This window comes from Oncorhynchus mykiss, chromosome 2 (assembly GCF_057628025.1).
Source record: "Oncorhynchus mykiss isolate SJ-2025 chromosome 2, ASM5762802v1, whole genome shotgun sequence".
Classification (NCBI taxonomy): domain Eukaryota; kingdom Metazoa; phylum Chordata; class Actinopteri; order Salmoniformes; family Salmonidae; genus Oncorhynchus; species Oncorhynchus mykiss.
In genome coordinates, this window is record NC_143023.1 from 77,917,247 (window position 1) to 77,942,174 (window position 24,928).

General features: G+C 42.9%; 1 protein-coding gene across 1 annotated transcript; it reads right to left on the minus strand.

Annotated features, from left to right (window-relative positions):
- Nucleotides 1–11,941: 11,941 nt before the first annotated feature.
- On the minus strand, nt 11,942–22,176 carry LOC110496807 (uncharacterized). The gene is made up of 2 exons (XM_021572831.3): nt 18,114–22,176; nt 11,942–17,059 (listed from the first exon to the last, which is right to left on the minus strand). The coding sequence occupies exons 1-2, from the start codon at nt 21,940–21,942 to the stop codon at nt 16,350–16,352; spliced, it is 4,539 nt and encodes a 1,512-aa protein (XP_021428506.3). The 5' UTR covers nt 21,943–22,176; the 3' UTR covers nt 11,942–16,349.
- Nucleotides 22,177–24,928: the final 2,752 nt, after the last annotated feature.

Here is a 24,928-nt window from a genome sequence, read left to right on the forward strand (position 1 = left end):
GGTAAGAAAGTCTTAAGAGTTGTTCTTGCTTTGACTGTTGCACACACACTAACCACAGCAGTCTCTGAACTTCTCAAAAGTCCAGTTAGACTTCAAGCTCAATACCTGACTGAATATGTGAGACCTGAATGTTGTTCAGTGTTTCAATCTAAGAGCTCTGCTGATGACCACAAAGACAATGACTGAACTAGCCTGGCTGCCAGCATGCCACTATATTTCTGCTTGAGCCCTCTCGTAAAGCAGAAACATGACTGAGTTACCTCTACTAACCATGATCATGTGCTACAACTGTATATAGACATATAATATAGCCTGCAGTTTCCGTTATCACATATGTAGCATAGCCTTTACTTTCAGGTATGTTATTCAGTTCTAAAACAATAGATTGAGAACAGAAATCAATTGTAGACCGTTTGCTTGGGTATAATAACTGAAGGGAAAGGGGGATTGTACAACTGAATGCCTTCAACTGAAATGTGTCTTCCGAGGCCTCCCGGGAGTGGTTAAGGGCGCTGTACTGCAGCACCAGCTGTGCCATCAGAGTTCCTGGGTTTGCGCCCAGGCTCTGTGGTAACCGGCCGCGACCGGGAGGTCCGTGGGGCGACGCACAATTGGCCTAGCGTCGTCCGGGTTAGGGAGGGATTGGTCGGTAGGGATCTCCTTGTCTCATCGCGCACCAGCGACTCCTGTGGCGGGCCGGGCGAAGTGCGCGCTAGCCAAGGTTGCCAGGTGCACGGTGTAGCCTCCGACACATTGGTGCGGCTGGCTTCCGGGTTGGATGCGCGCTGCCGTACGGGAGTTGTAGCAATGAGACAAGATAGTAGCTACTACAACAATTGGATACAACGAAACTGGGGAGAAAAAAGGGGTAAAATTTTAAAAAGAAAAAAGAAGAAAAAAAAGAAACGTGTCTTCCGCATTTAACCCAACCCCTCTGAATCAGATGTCTTCGGCGCCAGGGGAACAATGGCCTTGATCAGGGGCAAAACAGATTTTTCCTTGTCATAAAATAAATCAAATACTGAGTGATATTATACGTAATATTTTGGGGGGAAATTAATGTTATACTAATACAATTTCTCAGAGAAAGAGATTTTGTTTAACAAGTAATAGTTTTCCTCTAATAGTTTTCCTCAAAAGGGTAGGTGTCAAAATTATTGACACCTCTTATGAATAAAGTAGTCAAAAGTTTAGTATTTGGTCCCATATCCCTAGCACGCAATGACTACATCAAGCTTGTGACTCTACAATCTTGTTGGATGCATTTGCAGTTAGTTTTGGTTGTGTTTCAGATTATTTTGTGCCCAGAAGAAATTAATGGTAAATAATGTGTCATTTTGGAGTCACTTTTATTATAAGAATAATGTTTCTAAACACTTCTACATTAAATGTGGATGTTACCATGATTACAGATAATCCTGAATGAATCATGAATATTTATGACTATTTGGATTTGTATTTATTATGGATCCAGCAGCTACTCTTCATGGGGTCCAGCAAAATTAAGGCAGTTTATACCATTTTTAAAACATTACAATACATTCACAGATTTCACAACACACTGTGTGCCCTCAGGCCCCTACTCCACCACTACCACATATCTACAGTACTAAATCCATGTGTATGTATATCGTGTGTGTGTGTGTGCCAATGTTTGTGTTCATCTGTTTTTTAAATATAATTTTACAGGTGGCATTAGTTACTTGATGTGGAATTGAGTTCCATGAATTCATGGCTCTATTTAGCACTGTGTGCCTCCCATAGTCTGTTCTGGATTTGAGGACTGTGAAGATACCTCTTGTGGCATGTCTTATGGGGTATACATGTCAATAAATAAAAGTAGTGATGAAGTCCATCTCTCCTCCACTTCAACCAGGAGAGATTGACATGCATATTATTAATATTAGCTCTCTCTATACATTCAAGGGCCAGCCGTGCTGCTCTGTTCTGATCCAACTGCAATTTTCATAAGTCCTTTTTTGTGGCACCTGACCACACAACTGAACGGTAGTCAAGGTGTGACAAAACTAGGGCCTGTAGGACCTGCCTTGTTGATAGTGTTGATAAGGCAGAGCATCGCTTTATTATAGACTTCTCCCCATCTTAGCTACTACTGCATCAATATGTTTTGACTGTCACGATCGTCGTCATGGTAGAAAAGACCGGACCAAGGTGCAGCATTTATTTATAAATGTCGCCAACAAAACAAAGAATAAGGACACGACCGTGATGCTTACTTCGACTATACAGGCCACTAACAAAGACAACTACCCACAACTAAGGTGGAAAAACAGGCTGCCTAAGTATGATTCCCAATCAGAGACAACAATAGACAGCTGTCCCTGATTGAGAACCATACCCGGCCAAAACATAGAAACAGAAAACATAGAAATAAAGAAACTAGAATGCCCACCCTAGTCACACCCTGGCGTAACCAAAATAGAGAATAAAAGCCGCTCTATGGCCAGGGCGTGACATTGGCCATGACGGTTTACAATCTAGGGTTACTTCAAGCAGTTTAGTCATCTCATCTTGCTCCATTTTCACATTATCTATTGCAAGATTTAGTTGAGGTTAAGGGTTTAGTGAGTGTTTTGTTCCAAATACAATGCTTTTAGTTTTAGAAATATTTAGGGCTAACTTATTCCTTGCCACCCACTCGGAAACTAACTGCAGCTCTTTGTTGAGTGTTGCAGTCATTTCCGTCGCTGTAGTAGCTGACGTGTATAGTGTTGAGTCATTCGCATACATAGAAACTCTGGCTTTACTCAAAGTTAGTGGCATGTCGTTAGTAAAGATTGAAAAATTGTGGGCAGAGCTGAAAAAGAGTGTGCAAGCGAGGAGGCCTACAAACCTGACTCAGTTACACCAGCTCTGTCAGGAGGAATGGGCCAAAATTCACCCAACTTATTTTGGGAAGCTTGTGGAAGCCTACCTGAAATATTTGACCCAAGTAAAAAATGTAAAGGCAATGCTACCAAATACACTCAATTAGTATGTAAACTTCTGACCCACTAGGAATGTAATAAAATATTAAATAAATAATTCTCTATTATTATTCTGACATTTCACATTCTTAAAATAAGTGGTGATCGTAACTGACCTAAAACAGGAAATTTTTACTCGGATTAAATGTCAGGAATTACGAAAAACTGAGTATAAATGTATTTGGCTAAAACAAGTTATGTTAACTTATGAATTCAACTGTACACTATATATACAAAAGTATGTTGACACCCCTTCAAAGTTGTGGATTCGGCTATTTCAGCCACACCCGTTGCTGACAGGTGTATAAAATCGAGCACACCGCCATGCAATCTCCATAGACAAACATTGGCAGTAGAATGGCCTTCCTGAAGAGCTATGTGACTTACAACGTGGAACCGTCATTGGCCACCACCTGTCCAACAAGTCAGTTCATCAAATGTCTGCCCTGCTAGAGCTGTCCCAGTCAACTGTAAGTGCTGTTATTGTGAAGTGGAAATATCTAGGAGCAACAACAGCTCAGACGCGAAGTGGTAGGCCACACAAGCTCACAGAACGGGACTGTTGAGTGCTGAAGTATGTAAAAATCGTCTGTCCTTGTTTGCAACACTCACTACCGAGTGCCAAACTGCCTCTGGAAGCAACGTCAACACAATAACTGTTTGTCGGGAGCTTCATGAAATGGGTTTCCATGGCCGAGCAACCGCACACAAGCCTAAGATCACCATGGTTTGTTGAGATCAGTATGGAAAAACTGGGCTGGCCTGCACAGAGCTCTGACCTCAACCCCATTGAACAATTTTGGGATGAATTGGAACGCCGACTGCGAGCCAGGCCTAATCGCCCAACATCAGTGCCCGACCTCACTAATGCTCTTGTGGCTGAATGGAATAAGTCCCCCAGCAATGTTCCAACACCTAGTGGAAAACCTTTCCAGAAGAGTGGCTGTTATAGCAGCAAAGTGGGGGGGGGGGGAACAGCTCCATATTAATGCCCATGATTTTGGAATGAGATGTCCATATACTTTTGACCATGTAGTGTATGTTGCCCACGGATAGGCTAGGAGTTTCTAACTTTGAATTTATTGGTATCTAATCTTTTCACATCTATAAGAGCCTTGGGATATAGGTAAGGGGTTAAAGCTGGCAATGCATGTCATCACAGAAAGCTACATGAGGCCAGAACCATTTGACTTTGGGTGGGGCCATCATTATTTCTTATGCTCAGCTGTCTCCTCCTTATACTTGCATTGACAGAGGGAGAAGGGGCTCCGGCATTATAACAAGACGACATGGCTGTACTTTTAGTCACATTATAATCTTATTCATATTTATCTTGACAGTACAGCTTTAATCCCATTCATATTTATTTTGACTACGTGCAACAGAGTTTCCACTCTCTGTCTTCAACCTTCAGGTATCACACTCCATCTTCTTGACACGCATATTGCCCTCTCCTTGAGTGGTGATGTAAAGGTCTGACACAGACAGACAGACACACACAGAGTAAGACATGTGATATCTGATCACTGGTTTTATAAGAGGGAGGGGAAGTGCTTGGTTACAGGTCGTCAGATCAATGATCAGTAATTATGAGCATCAGCTGACAGTCTGATCCTAGTACAGTTAGTACAACTAAGAGCTATTCTCTGATTGGCCTACTTTGATTCATGATGCGTGGCTCTAAACTCATGATTGAACATAGCAAACCAAAACACACCACTTTTAATGGGAGTTGTCAGCTCAACTGTCACGTTGCTGGTGACTTTCTTGGACATGATAAACAGTTCCTTGTTTTGGTCATCGTAGAGCATCTGAAAGTTGTCTAGTTTGACGCCCTGATCTGCGCTGGTACCGTGAATAGTGATGAAGGCCCGGTTCGCCTCGGGAAAAGCGTGCGGGTCTATACGTCGTATGGAGATGTTACATTGGCGCTGAACCTGCACTTTGCTAAAGGGGTTAACAACTAGAGTCCACTGCTTCGAGTGCTTATTCACCTCTTTCGTGGTTGAAGCGCAGGGAGAGGTCGAGAACACCGTCTGAATCAGCAAGGAAGAGTTATGGAGGTTATTTGGACATGCTGCCAGGGACCACCAACGTAAAAGTCTGAGACCGACACATTGGTTCGCAGAACAACATGGTCACCGACCATAAACAATCCTGAACATAAACATCTCACGAGGTGTGCTTACTGTTGAGTAGAAATAAGAAACAATTTGATGCGCTCCACGTCCTACGGAAAGACAAGACTATTTTGGTCAAGGACAGGTTCCAACCATAGAATGTAAAAGGTTCCAACTCCTTAATTAGGTAATCTTCTAGCCCTGGTGTGTAATCATTAGTCCAAACAGTTGCACCTTTCTTTTGGACACATTCATGTAAGTCCCTCCCAGTTTCGTTCAGTATGCTTCCGTTTATATAACGTTTTGAAACATAATTGGCTAATGACTACGCCCTTGTTCTATCAAAAACATCTAGTGAATGGGCCAGGAGGCTCACTAAAATATCTCTGGGTGTTTGGAAATGTAGTCCCAGATAATTGAAGGATGGCGTGAACATTGCCATCCAGAGGCTCATTTACCTGTTCGTTACTGCAGACTCATTGCCCTAAGACTTTCACTTTTCAGTTTGTGTAAATGTTAACTTAGTTCCAAATTAAGACGAACAAAGACCTGAGATATTATCCCACTGCTGCCACCAATGTTGTGATTGAGAGGGAATCGCGGGATTTGGGACTATGGTTATAGGGTGCAGCCAGACCTCTTGGTAGAGACTGTGGCTTCTCACACAGAGGAGACACATTTGGATAGTGTGATAGTGTTTAGAGAAGTATATATAGTAGCAGGGGCGACCCGTCATTCAGGGCAGCTGGGGCTCTGAACTCCACATTTATAGCTTACCTGTTTTGCATGTTATTTTGGCATTAATACATATCAGTTTGCAAACAATGTAAAAATATATATATTATTGAGCCGCATACAAAGTTGGTCTCTTGTTTTCTTGAATAAGGCAGCTCCAAAATGGAGGCGTTTCAGCATATCTCAGTGCTTTCAATTGTGGTGGGGCAAGCCAGCAGAAAATATGGAGCATTGCGTTGTGATTGGCTCAGTGTTCTGTCACTCATGGGGATACAACGTCACCACCAAGTCTAAGGGTAAAGCAAAATAATTCTAGCCCCTTAGGTGCTGCCAAAGAGTTACATTAGAAGTGCCCATCCAAGAAGGCTCAAGGTCATTGGCCACAAATAAAATGAAGTCAAATCACAGTATATCTACAGTACCTTTGATTGGACTGAAAATCTTAGCTAGCAGTCATCATGAATAATGGTGACAATCTACTGGCAAATCCTTTTTTAATCCTTGTCATAATGAAGAGAAATTACAGATAAAACGTATTAATGCTCATCGTCCATTACACAACAAGTTGGAAATCGCAAATTCAACAATGAATGGTTTGGGGGGAATCAGTGGCTAACTGCAAGCATTGCAAAGCAACCATTAGTCTGTTATTCAGTGGAGTGGCTGTGTGGTCCCATGTATAAGATGATTAAGGGTCTCATTTCCAAGTTTAAAATTATAAACATTCAACATTGGCCATGCTGCCAATGGAGCATGATTTGTGCTGCACTCAAAACTGTTCATTCGGAACTGTAAAATCTGACTTTAGTGAGTTCAAGACAACTGGGAACTCTGGGAAAAACGAGGTATGACTGGGAAAATACGTTTTGAACTTTCATCCAACTCGGAATTGTAAATCGGGAACTCTGCCTCTTTCTAGAGCTAGGACCTGAAGATCACAGGAGTTATGATTCAACCTTTTTTGGTGCTTTCAAGTTCCCAGTCTTGAAAGCACCATTGTCACAGACCGGCTCATAGCCTGTGGCAAAAATGAGGGGACGTGAACAGGTATAGGCCAATCAAAAAGGTCCTTTATTGTAAAACTATTAACTTTAAACAAAGAAAAGGGAATGTGGTGTGGAAGTATCATAATGTAAGGTGTATGTAAAGTGCAGGGATGCATGAATCTGTGTGTGTGAATGACTGAGTGAAAACTATGCAAAACTACAAAGGAACAAACAAAACAGGATCATACCTGGAGGAGCAGAGAGAGAGAGACAATAGTGATTAGTGAAACAGTTTAAATACTTTGAGCCCAGGTGACTCCAATCACTAACAACCCTCTGTCTGCAGGAGGAACCGCCCCTGCACTGCAGAGGAGCCGTGACACCCCCCTCCTTAAAATGAGGGTCCCAACATATTTCGACCCAACATATTCAAAACAATACAATTCTCCAAAAAGAAAAAGGATACCAGTCCCGGCTCCTAGTAGAAGCCCCGTGTCACCCAACTGACTGTCCGCCCCTCAAACTCAGCAGCCCTGGTACCTGGGGAGCAATTTAAGAGGAAAGAGGCGCAGACAGCCCGTAGGGGTCAGCAGAGAGAATATACAAACTAGGTTAAAGGAGCACGGGACAGAGCATCAGCAATGATATTATCCTTACCACTAATGTGTCTAATATCAAGGTTGAATGGTTGCAAGAACAAAGCCCAACGCATCAGGCGCTGGTTGGGATTTTGCAGGGACCTCAGAAAAATAAGTGGGTTGTGGTCAGTGAACACAGTTAAAGGGGTCAAACCAGAACCAACATAGACCTCGAAGTGCTGTAAAGCCCAAATGAGACCTAAAGCCTCCTTTTCAATCACAGAATAGTTTTGCTGATACTTATTACATTTCCGGGAGAAGAAACTGACTGGACACTCAACATTGTCATCATTCTCCATGGAAGGTTTCCCAAAATGTGGTGCTACCAATACAGGTGCCAAACACAAGAGCCTTAACTGCATCAAATGCCTCTTGACACTGGGTGGACCAGAAATTCAGCCTTGGCCTTCAGATTGGTCAGTGGGGACACTACTGCCGAAAAGTTTACAGAAAGCGCGGTAGTACCCCGCCATTCCCAGGAAGCGCATCAGTTCTTTCTTTGTGGAGGGCTGTGGGAACTGCTTCACAGCCTGGACCTTGGCTTCCACGGGACAGACAAAACCCTGACCAACAACCTTGCCTAGGTATGCGACTGTGGCTTTGGCAAACTCACATTTTGCTAAATTAATAGTCAACCTGGCCCACAATTCTTTCGAACAGGGCTTGCACTCTCCAAGGAACAAGGTAAAGGTCTGCTTTAGTAACATTGTTAACTTTTCTATAATCAGTGCAAGGTCTGAAAGTGGAATCAGACCTTTTGACTAAAAGACAGGGTGAAGCCCAATTTGAACATGGCTCCACAATACCATTGTCCAACATATACTGCACCTCTGTATCCAATTGCAGTCTCTTCTCCTATACACGATAAAATGTGTTTGATAGGCTTAGCATCTCCGATGTCTATATCATGCTTAATTAAGTGGGTTTGTGATAGAGTGTCAGAAAACAAAACAGGGTCGTTTCTAATAAGAGCTACCAATTCATCACGTTTCTCAGAGTCTAAATGATCTACCAAGACCAAGGTTTTGCAAAGTCTGGTAGTTTTTCAACCGACCTTGTAAGACCTCGTCCGAAACCCTAACTTCCTCCTCTTCTCCCCCCTCCACCAAATTAAAGCCAGGAGATGCAGTGACTGGAGCAGCAGTCAACACTGACCTCACCGCTGGAGTGCCTTCAACTTTGCCTAGATCCCGGGAGTGATAATGTTTTAACAGGTTCACATGGCATTGTTTAGAGGACTTCCTATGACCAGGGGTTTCAATAAGATAGTTCAAATCTGACACTTTATGAAACACAGTGAAAGGAGCACAGCATTTTTCCTTAAAAGGTGGACTTACAAGAGGCAGAAGCAAGTACACGATCACCGGGACTAAACTCACGCAGCTCAGCCTGTCCGTCATATTTCAGTTGAGAAGATTTTAGTTTCTTTCGCCAGTTCATCAGCCCTATACAACTTCAACCTAAAACCATTTACATCGTCAATAAGGTTCCGAGGTGGTTCCTCAGGCAAACAACCATCCTACAATACTGCTAAAGGCCCATGCTCCTTATGACCAAACACTAAGTCATTTGGGCTAAACCATGTGCTTTCCTGCACTACTTCACGAGCAGCTAGTAACAGCCAGGGTAACCCCTCCTCCCAATCTGCAGACTGTACAATATGCACGAATCAAGGATTTTAAAGTTTGATGAAAACGTTCCAAAGCTCCCTGGCTCTGGGCATGGAACGCAGTAGACTTGTTGTGTTTAACTTTAAGCTGTTTGAGAACCTGAGCAAATATATGGGAGGTAAAGTTAGGCCCCAGATCTGACTGGATGATTTTTGGAATCCCAAATGTTGAAATAAATTGAGTTAACGCTTTAACTACTGATTTTGAAGTTATGGTACTCAAGGAAAAAGCTGCCGGATATCTGGTTGCTTGACACATAACAGTTAAGTAGCTATGACCTGACTTGGACCTTGGTAAAGGCCCAACACAATTGATAATAAGATGCTCAAAAGGTTGCCCTACGGCTGGTATTGGATACAAAGGTGCTGGCTTTACAACCTGGTTTGGCTTGCTTGTGCGCTGACATGTATCACAAGTTTTAATAAACTGAGCTACATCCCACTTTAAACGTGGCCAGAAAAAATAACAAAGTATGCGATCATAAGTTTTACGAACACCCATATGCCACATCACCATGTGAAGTTTGCAACACTTTATTTCGCAGAGTAGTAGGTACAACTATTTGAAAGACTGGTTCTCCTAGACCCTGATCATAGTGTGGAACCCATTTCCTGACCAACAGCCCATCAAGAAGAACATAACACTGAGCACTATTCCACCACTGAATCAAGAACAACTTTATCAAACAAATCAGCCAAGTTAGTATCGGCCTTTTGCTCAGCCATCAATGAATCTCTAGAACTAGTCAACTGTTCTGTCTGGAGTTTGACTGGCAACTCAAGACTTTCTGGCTTACTCTCCATCTCCTTACGAGAGGCCGCGCGGGTAACCGCACAAACTGGAAATACCTCAGGAGACATACAGTTTTGATCTGGAGATTCCCTTACAGGTGACACTGAAGGTTGCTTCTTACAGATGTTTAGTTTGCCATCTGTCCACACCTTACTGCCTGCCAAGTCATTCCCCAAAATCATGTGGACTCCCTCTACTGGCAACTGGGGTCTAACCCCAACATCTACATCACCCTCTACCAGACCACATTTTAGGGTAACTTCATGTAAAGGACAAGAGAATGGAACTAAACCCATACCACTACACAACTGCCAGTATCAGACTCTTTAGAGAACGGGAAAACAGATTCCAGAATAAAATAATCTAAAGCTCCAGTGTCTCTTAAGATCTTGATTGAAACATTTGGGTTGCCATCTACCAGGGACACTACACCATCTGAAATAAAGGCTGAAAAATCACAGAGGGAAGACTGAGAATCAAACTCAACGAGTGGCTGAAAAAGCTCACACTTGTGGTCAGAGGCTGTAACAGGCACTGCCATCACAGCAGGTTTAACTTGACCTGACTTGTTTGATTTAAGCAGAGGACAATCTTTCTTCCAATGTCCTTCAACTAAACAGTAGCGACAGGTATTAGCATTAACCGGTGCTTTAAGTCCTCCAGACCCAAACTTCTGCTGAGGCCTTTGGAAAGAAGCTCCAAAAAAAGGTGACCTACTATTCCTAGGAGTAAAGTTATTTTTATGGTCACTGTTTGACTCAAAATGGCTTTTATGTGTTAGCCTGTACTCATCTGCAAGGATTGCTGCATCATTTGGAGACTTAACTTTACGTTCATTCATGTATGTAGCAACCTGATCAGACACAGCATTTTTTAACTGTTCTAACACAATCAAATTAGATAGACCCTCAAAAATACTAACTTCAGAAGCTGTACACCAACGATTAAATGCAATGTCAAATCACGAACAAACTCAGAATAGGTTTGTGAATCTGGTTTGTTTCCTGTAACGAAAACTTTGACGATATGCCTCTGGCACAAGCTCGTAGACCTTCAGAACTGCTGATTTAACTTTAGCAAAAACTTTACTGCCAGCTACACTCAGTGCTGCAAAAGCCTCACATGCTTTGCCTGTAAGTACACACTGCAACAACAGTCATGTTCAAATCTGACCAAGCACTAGCTTCCGCAATACGCTCAAATAAAACAAAGTATGTGTCTGGATCTGACTCATCAAATTTCGGCAACAAACAAAGATTCTGTGAAACAAACTGTAGTAGTCCTTCTGGTCTATTAGCATTTCTCAATCGCACTAGCTCCCTCTGCTGCTCAAAAGTTAATGAAGGGCTAGACTGAAAACTTGCACCCTCATTACTAGCAGACTGACCCCCCAAAAAACACCCATTTCTCTAAGACCCTGCTTTAATCTAGTTTTAACAGTTTAACAGTTTAACTATTTAGCGCCCACGCTAACTAAGCTAGCCGTTTCACATCCGTTACACTCACCCCCCTTTTGACCTTCCTCCTTTTTCCGCAGCAACCAGTAATCCGGGTCACGGCACCAATGTAACAGTTTAATTTTAGACCGTCCCCTCGCCCATACCCGGGCGCAAACCAGGGACCTTCTGCACACATCAACAGTCACCCTCGAAGCATCGTTACCCATCGCTCCACAAAAGCCGCGGCCATTGCAGAGCAAGGGGAACTACTACTTCAAGGTCTCAGAGCAAGTGACGTCACTGATTGAAACGCTATTTAGCGCCCACGCTAACTAAGCTAGCCGTTTCACATCCGTTACACTGGCATGCATCCCACATTTTCTTTTTTTGCCCCACCAAGATTTACCCGCTAAAATTCGCACTGTATACAGTGGGGCAAAAAAAGTATTTAGTCAGCCACCAATTGTGCAAGTTCTCCCACTTAAAAAGATGAGAGAGGCCTGTAATTTTCATCATAGGTACACTTCAACTATGACAGACAAATTTAGGATAATAAATCCAGAAAATCACATTGTAGGATTTTTAATGAATTTATTTGCAAATTATGGTGGAAAATAAGTATTTGGTCAATAACAAAAGTTTATCTCAATACTTTGTTATATACCCTTTGTTGGCAATGACAGAGGTCAAATGTTTTCTGTAAGTCTTCACAAGGTTTTCACACACTGTTGCTGGTATTTTGGCCCATTCCTCCATGCAGATCTCCTCTAGAGCAGCCACCAACTTGCACAATTGGTGGCTGACTAAATACTTTTTTGCCCCACTGTAGTAGGTATTTGAATCAGAAGATTAATAGGTATACTTCATTTCCTGGGCTTAGTTCAAACATGTTTGTATAGAAAGTCAAGAGACTGAACACATCAAAAAAGGAAATTAAGTTAAGTTTTTTTGACCGCATTACATTTTCTCCCGTAAAAATGACTGAGAATAAAAAAAACATTACAACAATCATCAATCATTCCAGTACAACGAAAAGTATTTCTACATCTTTTCATTACAATAATATATGCCATTTAGCAGTGACTTTTATCCAAAGCGAGTTACAGCAATGCATGCATACATTTGATGTGGTCCTGGGAATCTGACCCACAACTCTGACAGTGCAAGCGCCATTCTTTAACAGCTGATTCATACAGGACCACCCTCTGAGTATTTTTATTTCTCGTCACAGGCGAAAGACTTCTACGAAACCGCTTTCCAACAATACTTTCACACAGTAACCTTACATACCATAGATAATAAGGTATCTTATAATATATTACTTCAGGAACTCTACATCTTTTCCACAGATTAAAATTGTTCCATTTTAATCCATAAAAAAGTGGTGTTTCGTTTCAGAACACTATGTGGCAGTATTGTACCAACAAAGCAGGCTTTTCCAAGACCCACTGATAAAAAATAATTCAATCCCTTCTGTGCAATTTTCACAAGTATGTGGTACATTTTCACAACGCTTAGTACAAATGTCAAAACAGATACTTAAAAAGGCCGTTGTTTCAAAACTCTAAGCACATTTTAAATTCCCTAAGTACAACACACAAAAGTATTTAGTCAACTTAATCAATGTTTAATCTAGTAATACATGTTACATATTGCAATACATGTTCATATAAAGTAATTGCTTTTCATAATGCAATGCTCACATTACTTTTGATATGATTGCCTTCTCATTTTATGAAATACATTTTACTATTACTCAATCCGACTGCTCTTATTGATTGATGATCACTTAACCGATTGGTAAACCGATAGATTTTACACTGGTTTGTCTACAACAGATTTTGAGAACTACATAATGGAAATGTATGTTTGTGATATATACTGTAATGATATGATATACTGTAATGTACTATTATGATGATAACTATTATGATTTTACTTCACTGTAGGTAAAAAAAAAAATGATATTGACAAGTTCAGAGATGTGCTGTATGTAATAAATTCCCCTATACAGTACATGTATCCAAAATCGCTGGCCTCTTTTTGTGGGGGGGGGGGGGGGGGGGGGTTCACACTGCTTTACTAAAATTGCATTGGCCAATACAGTACTGTAATTCAGTAATATATGCCATTTACGTAGCAGACGGTTTTATCTAAAGTGACTACAGTACAGTGAAATACAATATATGATTACGATACAGGAGGAAGGTGTATGATCACCATCCCCATGAGTGTCCACCCTCCTCCATGCCGTGGATGAGGCATGCATTGACATCAATCCAGACCTACGCTATCGTCATCAAGGCAAAGGGTGGCTTTTGAAAAATCTAAAATCTCCAATATATTTTGATTTGTTTAACACTTTTCTGGTTACTACATGATTCCATATGTGTTATTTCATAGTTTTGATGTCTTTACTATTATTCTACAATGTAGAAAATTGTAAAATAAAGAAAAACCCCAGAATGAGTAGGTGTTCTAAAACTTTTGACCGGTAGTGCTTATATTCACCAAGCCAAAAGGTTTTTTCCCGTGTGGATTAACAATGACGATATTTACAAGGATGTCAATGAGAACCTTTGGGCAAACGTTCAAGACATCCTTGATGCAAACTAGTCTATGTTAAATGTCATGTTTATTTAATTAATTGAATTTGTTTAATTTGATTACAGTACACCTAAACTCAGCAAAAAAAATAAACGTCCTCTCACTGTCACCTGTGTTTATTTTCCGCAAACTTAACATGTGTAAATATTTGTATGAACATAAGATTCAACAACTGAGACATAAACTGAACAAGTTCCACAGACATGTGACTTAGAGAAATTGAATAATGTGTCCCTGAACAAAGGGGGGGGGGGTCAAAATCAAAAGTAACAGTCCGTATCTGGTGTGGCCACCAGCTGTATGAAGTACTGCAGTGCATCTCTTCCTTATGGACTGCACCATACTTGCCAGTTCTTGCTGTGAGATGTTACCCCACTCTTACACCAAGGCACCTGCAAGTTCCTGGACATTTCTGGGGGGAATGGCCCTAGCCCTCACCCTCCAATCCAACAGGTCCCAGACGTGCTCAATGGGACTGAGATCCGGGCTCTTCGCTGGCCATGGTAGAACACTGATATTCCTGTCTTGCAGGAAATCACGCACAGAATGAGCTGTATGGCTGGTGGCATTGTCATGCTGGAGGGCATGTCAGGATGAGTCTGCAGGAAGGGTACCACCTGAGGGAGGAAGATGTCTTCCCTCTAATGCAGAGTGTAGAGATTGCCTGCAATGACAACAAGCTGTCCGATGATTCTGTGACACACCGCCCCAGACCATGACGGACCCTCCACCTCCAAATCGATCCCGCTCCAGAGTACAGGCCTCGGTGTAACGCTTATTCCGTCAACGATAAACGCGAATCTGACCATCACCCCTGGTGAGACAAAACCGTGACTCGTCAGTGAAGAGCACTTTTTGCCAGTCCTGTCTGGTCCAGCGACGGTGGGTTTGTGCCCATAGGCGACGATGTTGCCGGTGATGTTTGGTGAGGACCTGCCTTACAACAGGCCTACAAGCCCTCAGTCCACCCTCTCTGAGCACTGATGGAGGGATTGTGCATTCCTGGTGAAACTCGGAAAGTTGTTGTTGCCATTTTGTACCTGTCCCGCAGGTGTGATGTTCGGATGTACCGATACTGTGCAGGTGTTGTTACACGTGGTCTGCCACTGCGAAGACGATCAGCTGTCCGTCCTGTCTCCCTGTAGCGCCGTCTTAGGCGTCTCACAGTACGAACATTGCAATTTATTGCCCTGGCCACATCTGCAGTCCTCATGCCTCCTTGCAGCATGCCCAAGGCACGTTCACGCAGATGAGCAATAGCCTGGGCATCTTTCTTTTGGTGTTTTTCAGAGTCAGTAGAAAGGCCTCTTTAGTGTCCTAAGTTTTCATAACTGTGACCTTAATTACCTACCGTCTGTAAGCTGTTTGTGTCTTAACGACCGTTCCACAGGTGCATGTTCATTAATTGTTTATGGTTCATTGAACAAGCATGGGAAACAGTGTTTAAAGCCTTTACAATGAAGATCTGTGAAGTTATTTGGATTTTTACGAATTATGTTTTAAAAGACAGGGTCCTGAAAAAGAGTTTCTTTTTTTGCTGAGTTCATGTTGTAATTGTATCTGAACAATATATTTATTTTTTGCATCAATGATTTTGAAAGTTGATCACACTTTTGATCACACATTGGATAGAAATGATGGAAATTCGATTTTTTGTCAATTGTGATGGGTAGTGCAAATGTATTACCTTCTGCTAAAACAGTGTAACGTACTGTAATTTACAGTACTGTAGCATATTACATTCAAAGGGAAATTTTGGACCATGTACCTTGCATATTTTTCTATTTAATTAACTGGTTGTTAAAACAACTAAATTGAGAAGATATCATTATGTTGTATTTTGGTGATTAAATCAATGTTATCATGATATTTCACTGTAAACTTATATTTTGGCTCAAAGGTTGTGTGGTGAAAGATGTCTCCAAACAAAATGAATGCACAATAAAAGGTTTTGAATAAAATACTTGCTGTGTTATATGTATTAGCAGTTTGGAGTTTTGTTAAAAAATTGTAGAAAATGTACCACATTCTTGAGAAAATAACACCAAAGCGATTAGGGGAAAAAACTGTGTCAAGAAATCAAGAAGATGTAGGTGTTGACCCACTATAATATTTCAAAGAGTAAATAAGATACAATATATTCAAACTGCTTGTTAAATAACAACCACTATAAACACCCAAAATATGAAACAGCAGTACAATCTGAATGTCTGCATTTGCACATTAATAAACAGTGCTCCTCCCCAAAAAATACATGTTTCCTGTTTATGTCGCGGATCCATTGAAAAATTGCTGAGGCCTTATAGGGTTTCCCAGCCCCGCTGTTTGACAATTGCAACAGCTGAGTACGCCAAACGAAGAGCCAGCTGTTTAGCTCACTTTGCATAGCCTCTCGGCCTGATCATCATTCTGACAGTCTTGAAAGACTGTCTGTCATTTGTTGGGTAGTACTCTGTAGATATATTATGCCACGTCCCCCAGTAGATCCCGTTCCTCACCCCTTTGTACTTTCCCACATAATATCTCCCGTTGAGATTGGCAGCCATGCAGGCATCAAACCACCAGCCTGAGCTGTAGTAGGCCCCACAGTTCCCTGAAGGGTAGCGGTCATAGTCCCTGTCAGGAGTCGTAAAGAACCTGTTGTTGTGGTTGTAACTCTTGCTGAATTGAAGTGCATCTCCCGCCGTGCCCGAGTACCCACCCACAGACAGGCGGTACCGCAGCCGTTCGCCAGCCACACGGAAGAGCCTGTACTCTGCGTACTCCCTCACTCTGTTAAAGTCTTCCAGCTCCACCCGGAGGACCATCTCCCTGTGTCGGGTCAGGAGATGGATGTGGTCATTGCCCAGCCAGAACTCCCCAGCCCTCATGTTACCGAAGCCCGTCCGGTATTCAGCCCATGTCCTGTTGAAGTTCACACTGCCGTCCTGACGGAGCTGAATGATGGTCCACCCTCCATCATGAGACTCCATGTCACAGAACACTGCGATGGTTACATTCTTAGGGTCAGGGGTCACTTGGTAGACCCCACTGTTCCTTTCCCCCTTGGCCATGTGGTCAGAGCAGTCTCTGGGTGCCATGGTAACTGTTGAGTGGAAGGATAATGGAATGAGAAAATAAGCTTAGAGTAATCCGTCATCCTTTCTGAAAAAAAGGTGCTTTGGTGCGTAACACAAACACAAATGTTCTTACTGTAGTCCTTTCTTACTATAGGCCTTGCTGTAGGCCTTTCTTACTATAGGCCTTGCTGTAGGCCTTTCTTACTATAGGCCTTACTGTAGTCCTTTCTTACTATAGGCCTTACTGTAGTCCTTTCTTACTATAGGCCTTGCTGTAGGCCTTTCTTACTATAGGCCTTGCTGTAGGCCTACGTTTGGTCATTTCCTGCAGTCAATGACCGAACGTGCCCTATTTGGCCTCATGCGTGGAATGTTTTTCTTTTTTTTTAAACAGACAAAAATGCTATGTCAAAAAGTTTTGTTATATTTCAGTCTTCTGTGATGTATATACAGTGTAATATTGGAATGCAAACTCAAAATGTAATACATTTCAACTCTATATCTGACATGGTACAGGTGTCTTGTTTTTTTTTAAGCCCATAACCATGTGTGTGAGGTGTATACCTTTGTTTTATGTTTTCACTGGTCTTTGAAGGGTCAACCAGGAGTAGAAAGAACAAAATGGTAAACAAGGAAAACACCAATCATATTTAACAGCCCTTGTTATTCAAAAGGTATTGAATACCTTTGCAATGAGTGTCAATAGAACTTTATAATTTATCTTAACCACTGAGGATAGCAATAGGGTTTTCGTGGACAGTATTCTGAATTTTTAATCGCCATATTTGTATAGCTTGATTATATAAAGTTTACCATTTTTTTTTATTTTACTATTAATAAGTCAGCACATTTGCTATCTACTACAGCTTACCTGGTACATAATATGTTTTGATATGGCTTGATTCAGTGAACCCTTACGAAAGATTGACTTTCAGTTTATTTGTATTTTTACAGGAACAGTGCACATGAACCAACGTTAAGTTCAAACTACACTGTATGTATTCATCAACTGCAATGTAATTATCATAATCCATTTAAATGGCAGACAATAGCAGGTCAAGTCAAATTGATTTATCTTACCTCCTGGTGAAATCTGTGCAGGGTTTTGAGGCTGGTTCCCTGTTCTGTCAGTCTTGCTGCCTACCTGGTCCTTCTCTGTGAGCAGGACCTTTGGGTGCCCTCCTTGTAAAACCTTTCGCCCACTTGTGTCCTTTGTGTCATTCAGACTAGCAGATACCCGGCTGGTCTTCACACTAAGTTCTCTCACACTGGGGGCGGAAGACTCAAGTATGGGGCTGGGGGTAGAGGACTCAGGGTTGGTGGTAGTTGGACTATGGTTAGAGTTGGCCAATGGGATGGGTTTAGTAGTGGAAGTTTTGGGGCTAGGGTTTATGCTAATCTGTTGGCTTGAGCTGGTCTTACGTTTTAGACTGGCAATAGTAGTGGTAATTGTGCCAGGGCTAGTGGTTGTTTTCCGGCTAGTGTTAAAGATGTTTTTTGAGCTAGAGCTGAGGGTAGTTTGTTGGTTAGGTCTTGTAGTTCTTGAGCCAGGGATTGCGGTCATTTGTGGGCTGGGGTCAGTCGTGGTCCTTTGGCTTGAGGTACTAGATGTCTTGGGGCTAGGTGTGGGAGAAGTGGTCCTTTGACCTTGGCTGGTGGTTTTGGACCAGGGCTTTGGAGCAGTTCTGGGCTTCAGGACAGGTTTAAGTTTTGGTCCCGGTTTATGTCTTGGACCTGGAATAGGGCTTGGGCCTGGCTTGAGCTTTTGGTCTGGTTTGGGTTTTGGGCCAGGTTTGGGCTTAATGCTTGTTGAGCTGGGTTCAGGATGTTGTGCAGAATTTGTCTCTGGACTGATGCTGGTACTGGGGGTCCTTGAGCTGAGGCTAGTGAAGCTGGTCATTGAGCTGGGGCTAGGGGTGGTTTTGGTTTGGTTTAGTGTGATGATGCTTGAGCTGAAAGAGCCTGTCCAGATCCTTGAACTGGTGATCTTTGAGCTAGAGCTAGTGGTGCTACTGCTGAGGTTGGCCCCAGGGCCGGAACTAGTGGTCTTGTAACTTGGGTTAGTTATCTTTGGGGTGATGCCTGGAGTGTGGCCCGGTGTGGTGCTACTTTGGCTTGTCGTCATGGTCTGACGACTGTGGCTTCTGATCCCAGGGCTGAGGCTAGTGGTGGGGGTTAAAGTTGCACCATTTATGTTACTGGTCTTTGGATTAAAGCTGGTTGGGCTGGGTGGTCTGGGTTTTAAGATGAGTTTTGATTGTGGTCTAGGTTTAGTCCTTAAGCCTGGAATAGGCTTTGGGCCTGGTTTGGGCTGTAGTTCAGGTTTTAGGCCGGGTTTGGGCTGTAGGTCAGGTCTGGGCTGTAGGCCAGGTTGGGGCTTAATCCTAGGTCTGGTAGTCGTTGTGTTGGGTTCAGGGTTTTGGACAGATGTCCTCTCAGGGCTGGAGCTAGTACTAGTGGACCTTAAGCTGAGAGAAGTGAAGCCAGTCCTTGGGCTGGGGCTTGTGGTGGTTGTTGTTTCTGGAGTTGAACTTGAGCTGGAAGTGCTGGCCTGGATGCTTGAACTGATGGTCTGTGGGCTAAGGTTAATGGTGGTGGCTGGAGGAGAACCAGTTCTGGGATTGGCCTCTGGAATGGAGCTGGAGGAGCCAGTTGGACTTGATGGTCTGAGCTTCAGGACAGGCTTTGGTTTTGATCCAGGTTTGGGTCTGGGGCCTGGAATAGGCCTTGTGCCTGGTTTTGGCTTTAGGTCAGGTCTGGGGGTCCACCGGGACCCAATTCTGGAGCTTGGACTGGTGTTCCTTGGGCTAGGTCTAGCAGTGGTTTTAGTTCCTGGAGTTGAGCTACTGCTACTGCTGGCCACAGGGCTGGAACTAGTGGTCCTGTAGCTTGGGCTGGTAATATTTGAGCTAGGACTAGTGGTGGTGGCTGAAGAGTGTCCCAGCATGGTGCTGATTTGGCTGGTACTTGTCTTAGTGGACTGTAGACTGGGTCTTGTAAAGCTGATTGCAGAGTTAAGGCTACAAGTAGGGGTTGAAGTTGAGCCAGTTCTGAGAGTGGTCTTAGAGTTGAAGCTGGACGAGCTGGTTGGGCTGGGCTTTAGAACAGGCCTTTGTTTTGGTCCAGGTTTAGGTCTTAGGCCTGGAATAGGCTTTTGGCCTGGTTTAGGTTTTAGTTTAGGTTTAGTGTTGAGTCCTGTTGTTTTTTTTGTCCTTGTCCATGCAGGGCTGGAGCTGGTGGTGGTGGTCCATGAGCTGAGGCTAGTGAAGCTGGCCGTTGAACTGGAGGAGCTAGTCGGACTGGGTGGTCTGGACTTAAGTCTGGGTCTGATGGCCTGTTTAGCTTGGTTGGGCTTGTGCTTCTGGACAGGTCTGTTTCTTGGGCTAGTAGTCCTTTTTGATGAGCTGGTGGTTGTTTGGTTTGTGCTTGTTGTGATACTTGGGCTGGTTCTGGCAGTCCTGTAGCTGGTGCCTGAACTTGGGGTTGTGATGGGGTCGGACCTGGTGGCTCCCTGGTGAGGTAAAGAGGAGATGGTCCTTTGACTGGAGCTTGTGTTAAGGTTTGAGCTTGTCCTTGTGCTGGAGATGGAGGAAGATCTGGGGCTAGAGGTTGAGCTGGAGGAAGGACTTGAAATATATCCACGGCTGGTGTCTGAGCTAGATCTTGGGCTGGGATTGGTGGCAGGTCTAGGGATGGAGTTTGATTTTTGATCTGGTCCTGAGGAGTCAGGTCTGGGGATTGAGTCATGTTTAAAACCATTGCTTGGGCTGGGTGAGGTCGTGTCCTGATCATCTGTCATCAGCGGTCCTATGCTGTCTCTCTGCACACTTTGGACAGTTTTTTCTACCTCTTTCTCTATCTTCTTCCCGGGCTCTTCTTGATCACTTTCTTTCTTGTCTTGATCACTCTCTTTCTTTTTCTCATTCTTTATCTCCTTCCCTTGCCAAGGATGTTGACTCTGCCTCTCCTTCTCCATCTTCCTCTCCCTCTCTATCACCACCTGATTTTCTTCCTTCTTCTGGATCTCTTCTCTATTTCCCCTCCCTCTCTCCTCCTCTTTCTCTCTATCCCCCTCACGCTTTCTCTCAGTCTCCAGCTCCTTCTTCCTTACCTTATCCCCCTGACTCTCCTTCTCAGTTTGCATCTTTGTTTCCCATAACCTCTCTCTTTCATTTTCACTCCCCCTGTCTATCTCACCCCCTCTCCCCCTCTCCCCTTCTAAAATGCTCTCTTTCTCCATCTCTGTCTCCCTTTCCTCCTCTTCCTCTCTCTTAGTCTCATCCTCTATTTTTCTCTCCCTCTCTATCTCCCATTCCCTGTTTTCCTCCTTTTCCCTTTCCCATTCGTTCTCACACCCTTTCTCCCGTTCTCTCTTTCTCTCCTCTACAATATTTCTCTCATTCTCCATGGCCCTTTCTTCCACTCCGTCCTTCTCCATCTCCATCTTCCTTTCTCTGCCCCCTTGTCTCTCTGACTTCTTCTCCCCCTCTTTCTCCTTCTCCCTCTCTCTGTCTCCCAATCTCACCTTCTCCTCTTCTTTCTCCTTCTCCCTCTTTCTGTCCCCCAGCCTCTCTCTCTCTCTCTCCCTCTGGCTCATCTTGCACTCCATGCAGGCTCTCTTCAGCTGCTCCACAGTCTTCTTTAGCCTTTGCACCTCCTTCACCGTCCTCTCCAACTCCCTGAGCTGCCAGGGCAGCATGATGTCCAGCGGAGGCAAGATAAATCGGTAGGGGCATGCTTCCTCTTCTATTCCCTCTCCCCCACACTTCCCTGCAGGCTTTAGAGTTACTAGGCAGCTCCCAGATTCTGTACCCCACTGGAAGGTTCCCTCGCTGGGGTTTGCATAGTTCCCAGGGGTCATGGAGATGGCCAGCAGGGCTCCGCACACGTAAAGCACAGCTAACCCCATCGCTATCCTGAGTTTTAAGAATGATGAGAGGGTGAGAGGGTGAAAGCCCCACCTCGGTGTGTGGGAAGCTGTGACAGAGAGAGGGAGGGAGGAAAGGAGGGGAATAAGGAGGAGGGGGCTGAGGGATTTCTTAAGAGTGGTGTCTGCATATGTGAGAGGGATGGAGAAAGAGAGAGAGAAAAAAACGGAATGGACGTGAGGGATAAAGAATTGGGCGTCCACTTCAAGGGGGTATCCATGTCTGTGAGAGAGACAGGAAAGGAGAAGGGAAAGAGTTTTGGGGGATTAAAGTAGTCTTTGGTTGCTTCAGCATGTCACCAAACAAACAGGTACAGAGCTAAATCGGTCCTAAAAGTGAAAGGCGTTAATACAGCATATTGTAATCCCTATTATTATTTTACACATGGTCTTTAACATAATCAAAACATCTAATGAGGGCCATTCGCAACGGATTCTCACTACATGCTGTAATGATAAGCACACATTGTTTTCTTTCCTTGTGTATCACTTCTGTGAATATGCATATGTGACAGTTGCTTTGGCTGGCATTTACCCATGCTTCCTGACAATAGGGCTGACACACATGTGAATGACAGATGAGACAGGTCCAAATATACATTTATAGCACAACTTTGTCAGATCCTGGGCGGTAGACAAATGTTTGTTGCATTACTGTTCATTAATACTATATCTCATATCTTTCTGTCTTCGGTTCCTCAGGCTTCAAAGAAATCGCAGGCAAGAATTGATCTTCACATATTTATTCCAGAGGGTTTGTGGTTGTTAAATACAGTGTATGGGTAATGATTTGTCTTAGTTAGAAGAATTGTAGGCCAATTATTACACATTCTATTCATGGAAATAAAATAGTTTTATTGCCTTTGGAATGTGAAATACAATACTGTACTTCAGATTTTTGTTTAAAAATAAATATGGAAAAACAATACATTCTGGGCCGGTTTCCTGGTCCAAGATTAAGCCAATTTCTGAAGATTCAACATTGAGCTTTTTAGTCCAGGAGTAGGTTTTACCTGGACCTGAGAAGGGTAGAGTTTCACCACATTTAAAGTCCCAGTTTATCCCATGGTGACAACACAACAATTACTTTGTATCTCCCTCTTTGCTCTCACTGACCTCTGCTATTTGATGATGGAGAGTATGCTTCTCAGATGTGTTTCAGCAAAGACAACCAGAAGTTGTATTTTCCTTTTGTTTGACAGGGACAGTGTGATGGTGTGGAGAGAGACATTGAGGGATGTAGGGAAAAGAGAAGGAGTATCTGAGGATATCACAGGCTCATGCGTCAAATGATAGTGATGAATTAAAGTGTTAAAAAACATACTTTTTTGGTGGTGTCACTATTTCTTGCCATGTAATCAACCTCCAATCCTATGTATCACTTATTATAGTGATTGAATGCAACAACAGGATTTGAACCATTGCACTACAGCACACTGCAAAATACTGTAAAATACTTCAGTAAAAATACTTTAAAGTACTTTTTAAGTCATTTTTTGGGTATCTGTAGTTTCCTTAACTAATTATATTTTTGACAACTTTTACTTTTACTTCTCTACATTCCTAGAGAAAATAATGTACTTTTTACTCCATACATTTCCCTGACACTCAAAAGTACTCGTTACATTTTGAATTCTTAGCAGGACAGGACAATGGTCCAATTCACACACTTATCTAAGAGAACATCCCTGGTCATTCCTATTGCCTCTGATCTGGCAGACTCACTAAACACACATGCTTGGTTTGTAAATCATGTCTGAGTGTTAGATTGTGCCCTTGGCTAAACATAAATAAAACAAAAACTAGAAAATTGTGCCGTCTGGTTTGTTTAATATAAGGAATTTGAAATTATTTATACTTTTACTTTTGATACTTAACTATATTTTAGCAATTACATTTGCTTTCGATACTTAAGTATATGTAAAACCAAATAATTTGAGACGTTTACTAAAGTTGTATTTTACTGGGTGACTTTCACTTGAGTCATTTTCTATTAAGGTATCTTTACTTTTATGACATTTGGGTACTTTTTCCACCACCGCCTTCCTGTTCCATAAAGGTTTACTCCTCTTCACTGATGCTGTAGTACATTTCAAATAAACAACTATACATAAAAGGGATGCTTGGCCGCATTCTCTCTTTCAAAGTGGCCATGACAAGGACACAAACCAGGACCAGTTATCCTGCCACCACTTAGCTGAAAAGCTAAAAGCAAATCCAGCCGTCTCTCAAGGATTGGTGTGAGAGAACTGTTTACACTCTAGCCATCTTTTCTCAAGAGGACCATAATGGAAATAAGTCCAAGACTTTATTGTGTGTTCTCCTCGATGATTTTACTCACGTACATTTGTCTTTTTCAAGTTTTATGTGTGCTTGTTTTTTAAAATGGTTGAATTAATAAACAAAGCCGTACGTACTAACCCTAATCCCTTGACTGATGGGTATTCATTTAGCAACCAAGAACAGACTATTTATAACACAACCTGGTATAAACTCACAATGCCTACGTAGTTGAAGAATTAAGTTGTCCTGAGACCCTAGACTAGACTCCTCACCCAATGGCTCAGGTTAGGATTTGGGTAAGAGAAGGCTGATCTTCTAGATCTGTGCCTAAGGGCGATTTCTACCCAGAGCGATAGCACTACACTGCACAGCCAATTTCCTTTATCATTTTTTATATCCAAGCCATTAATACCCTCTGCTGTGGCTGTAGCCATGTATGGTCAGGAGTGTTTTTTTTTTATCTTCAGGGTGCCCTCTCTCTGAACAGTGTTTTGAATTCCCTTGGTAAGCTGGCTTGGCCCACTCTCTGTCCTGGGTTGTGTAAGCACTACGCAGCACTGTATTTTTTCCATAAACCGGCTAAAATAAACATCTGACCATCAGTGAGGCTTCGCTGCCTAGACTAGACTAATAGATCAGGCCTCCTGGCAGGCCTCTCCATCTCTATCCACTCTGGGCAGAGAAG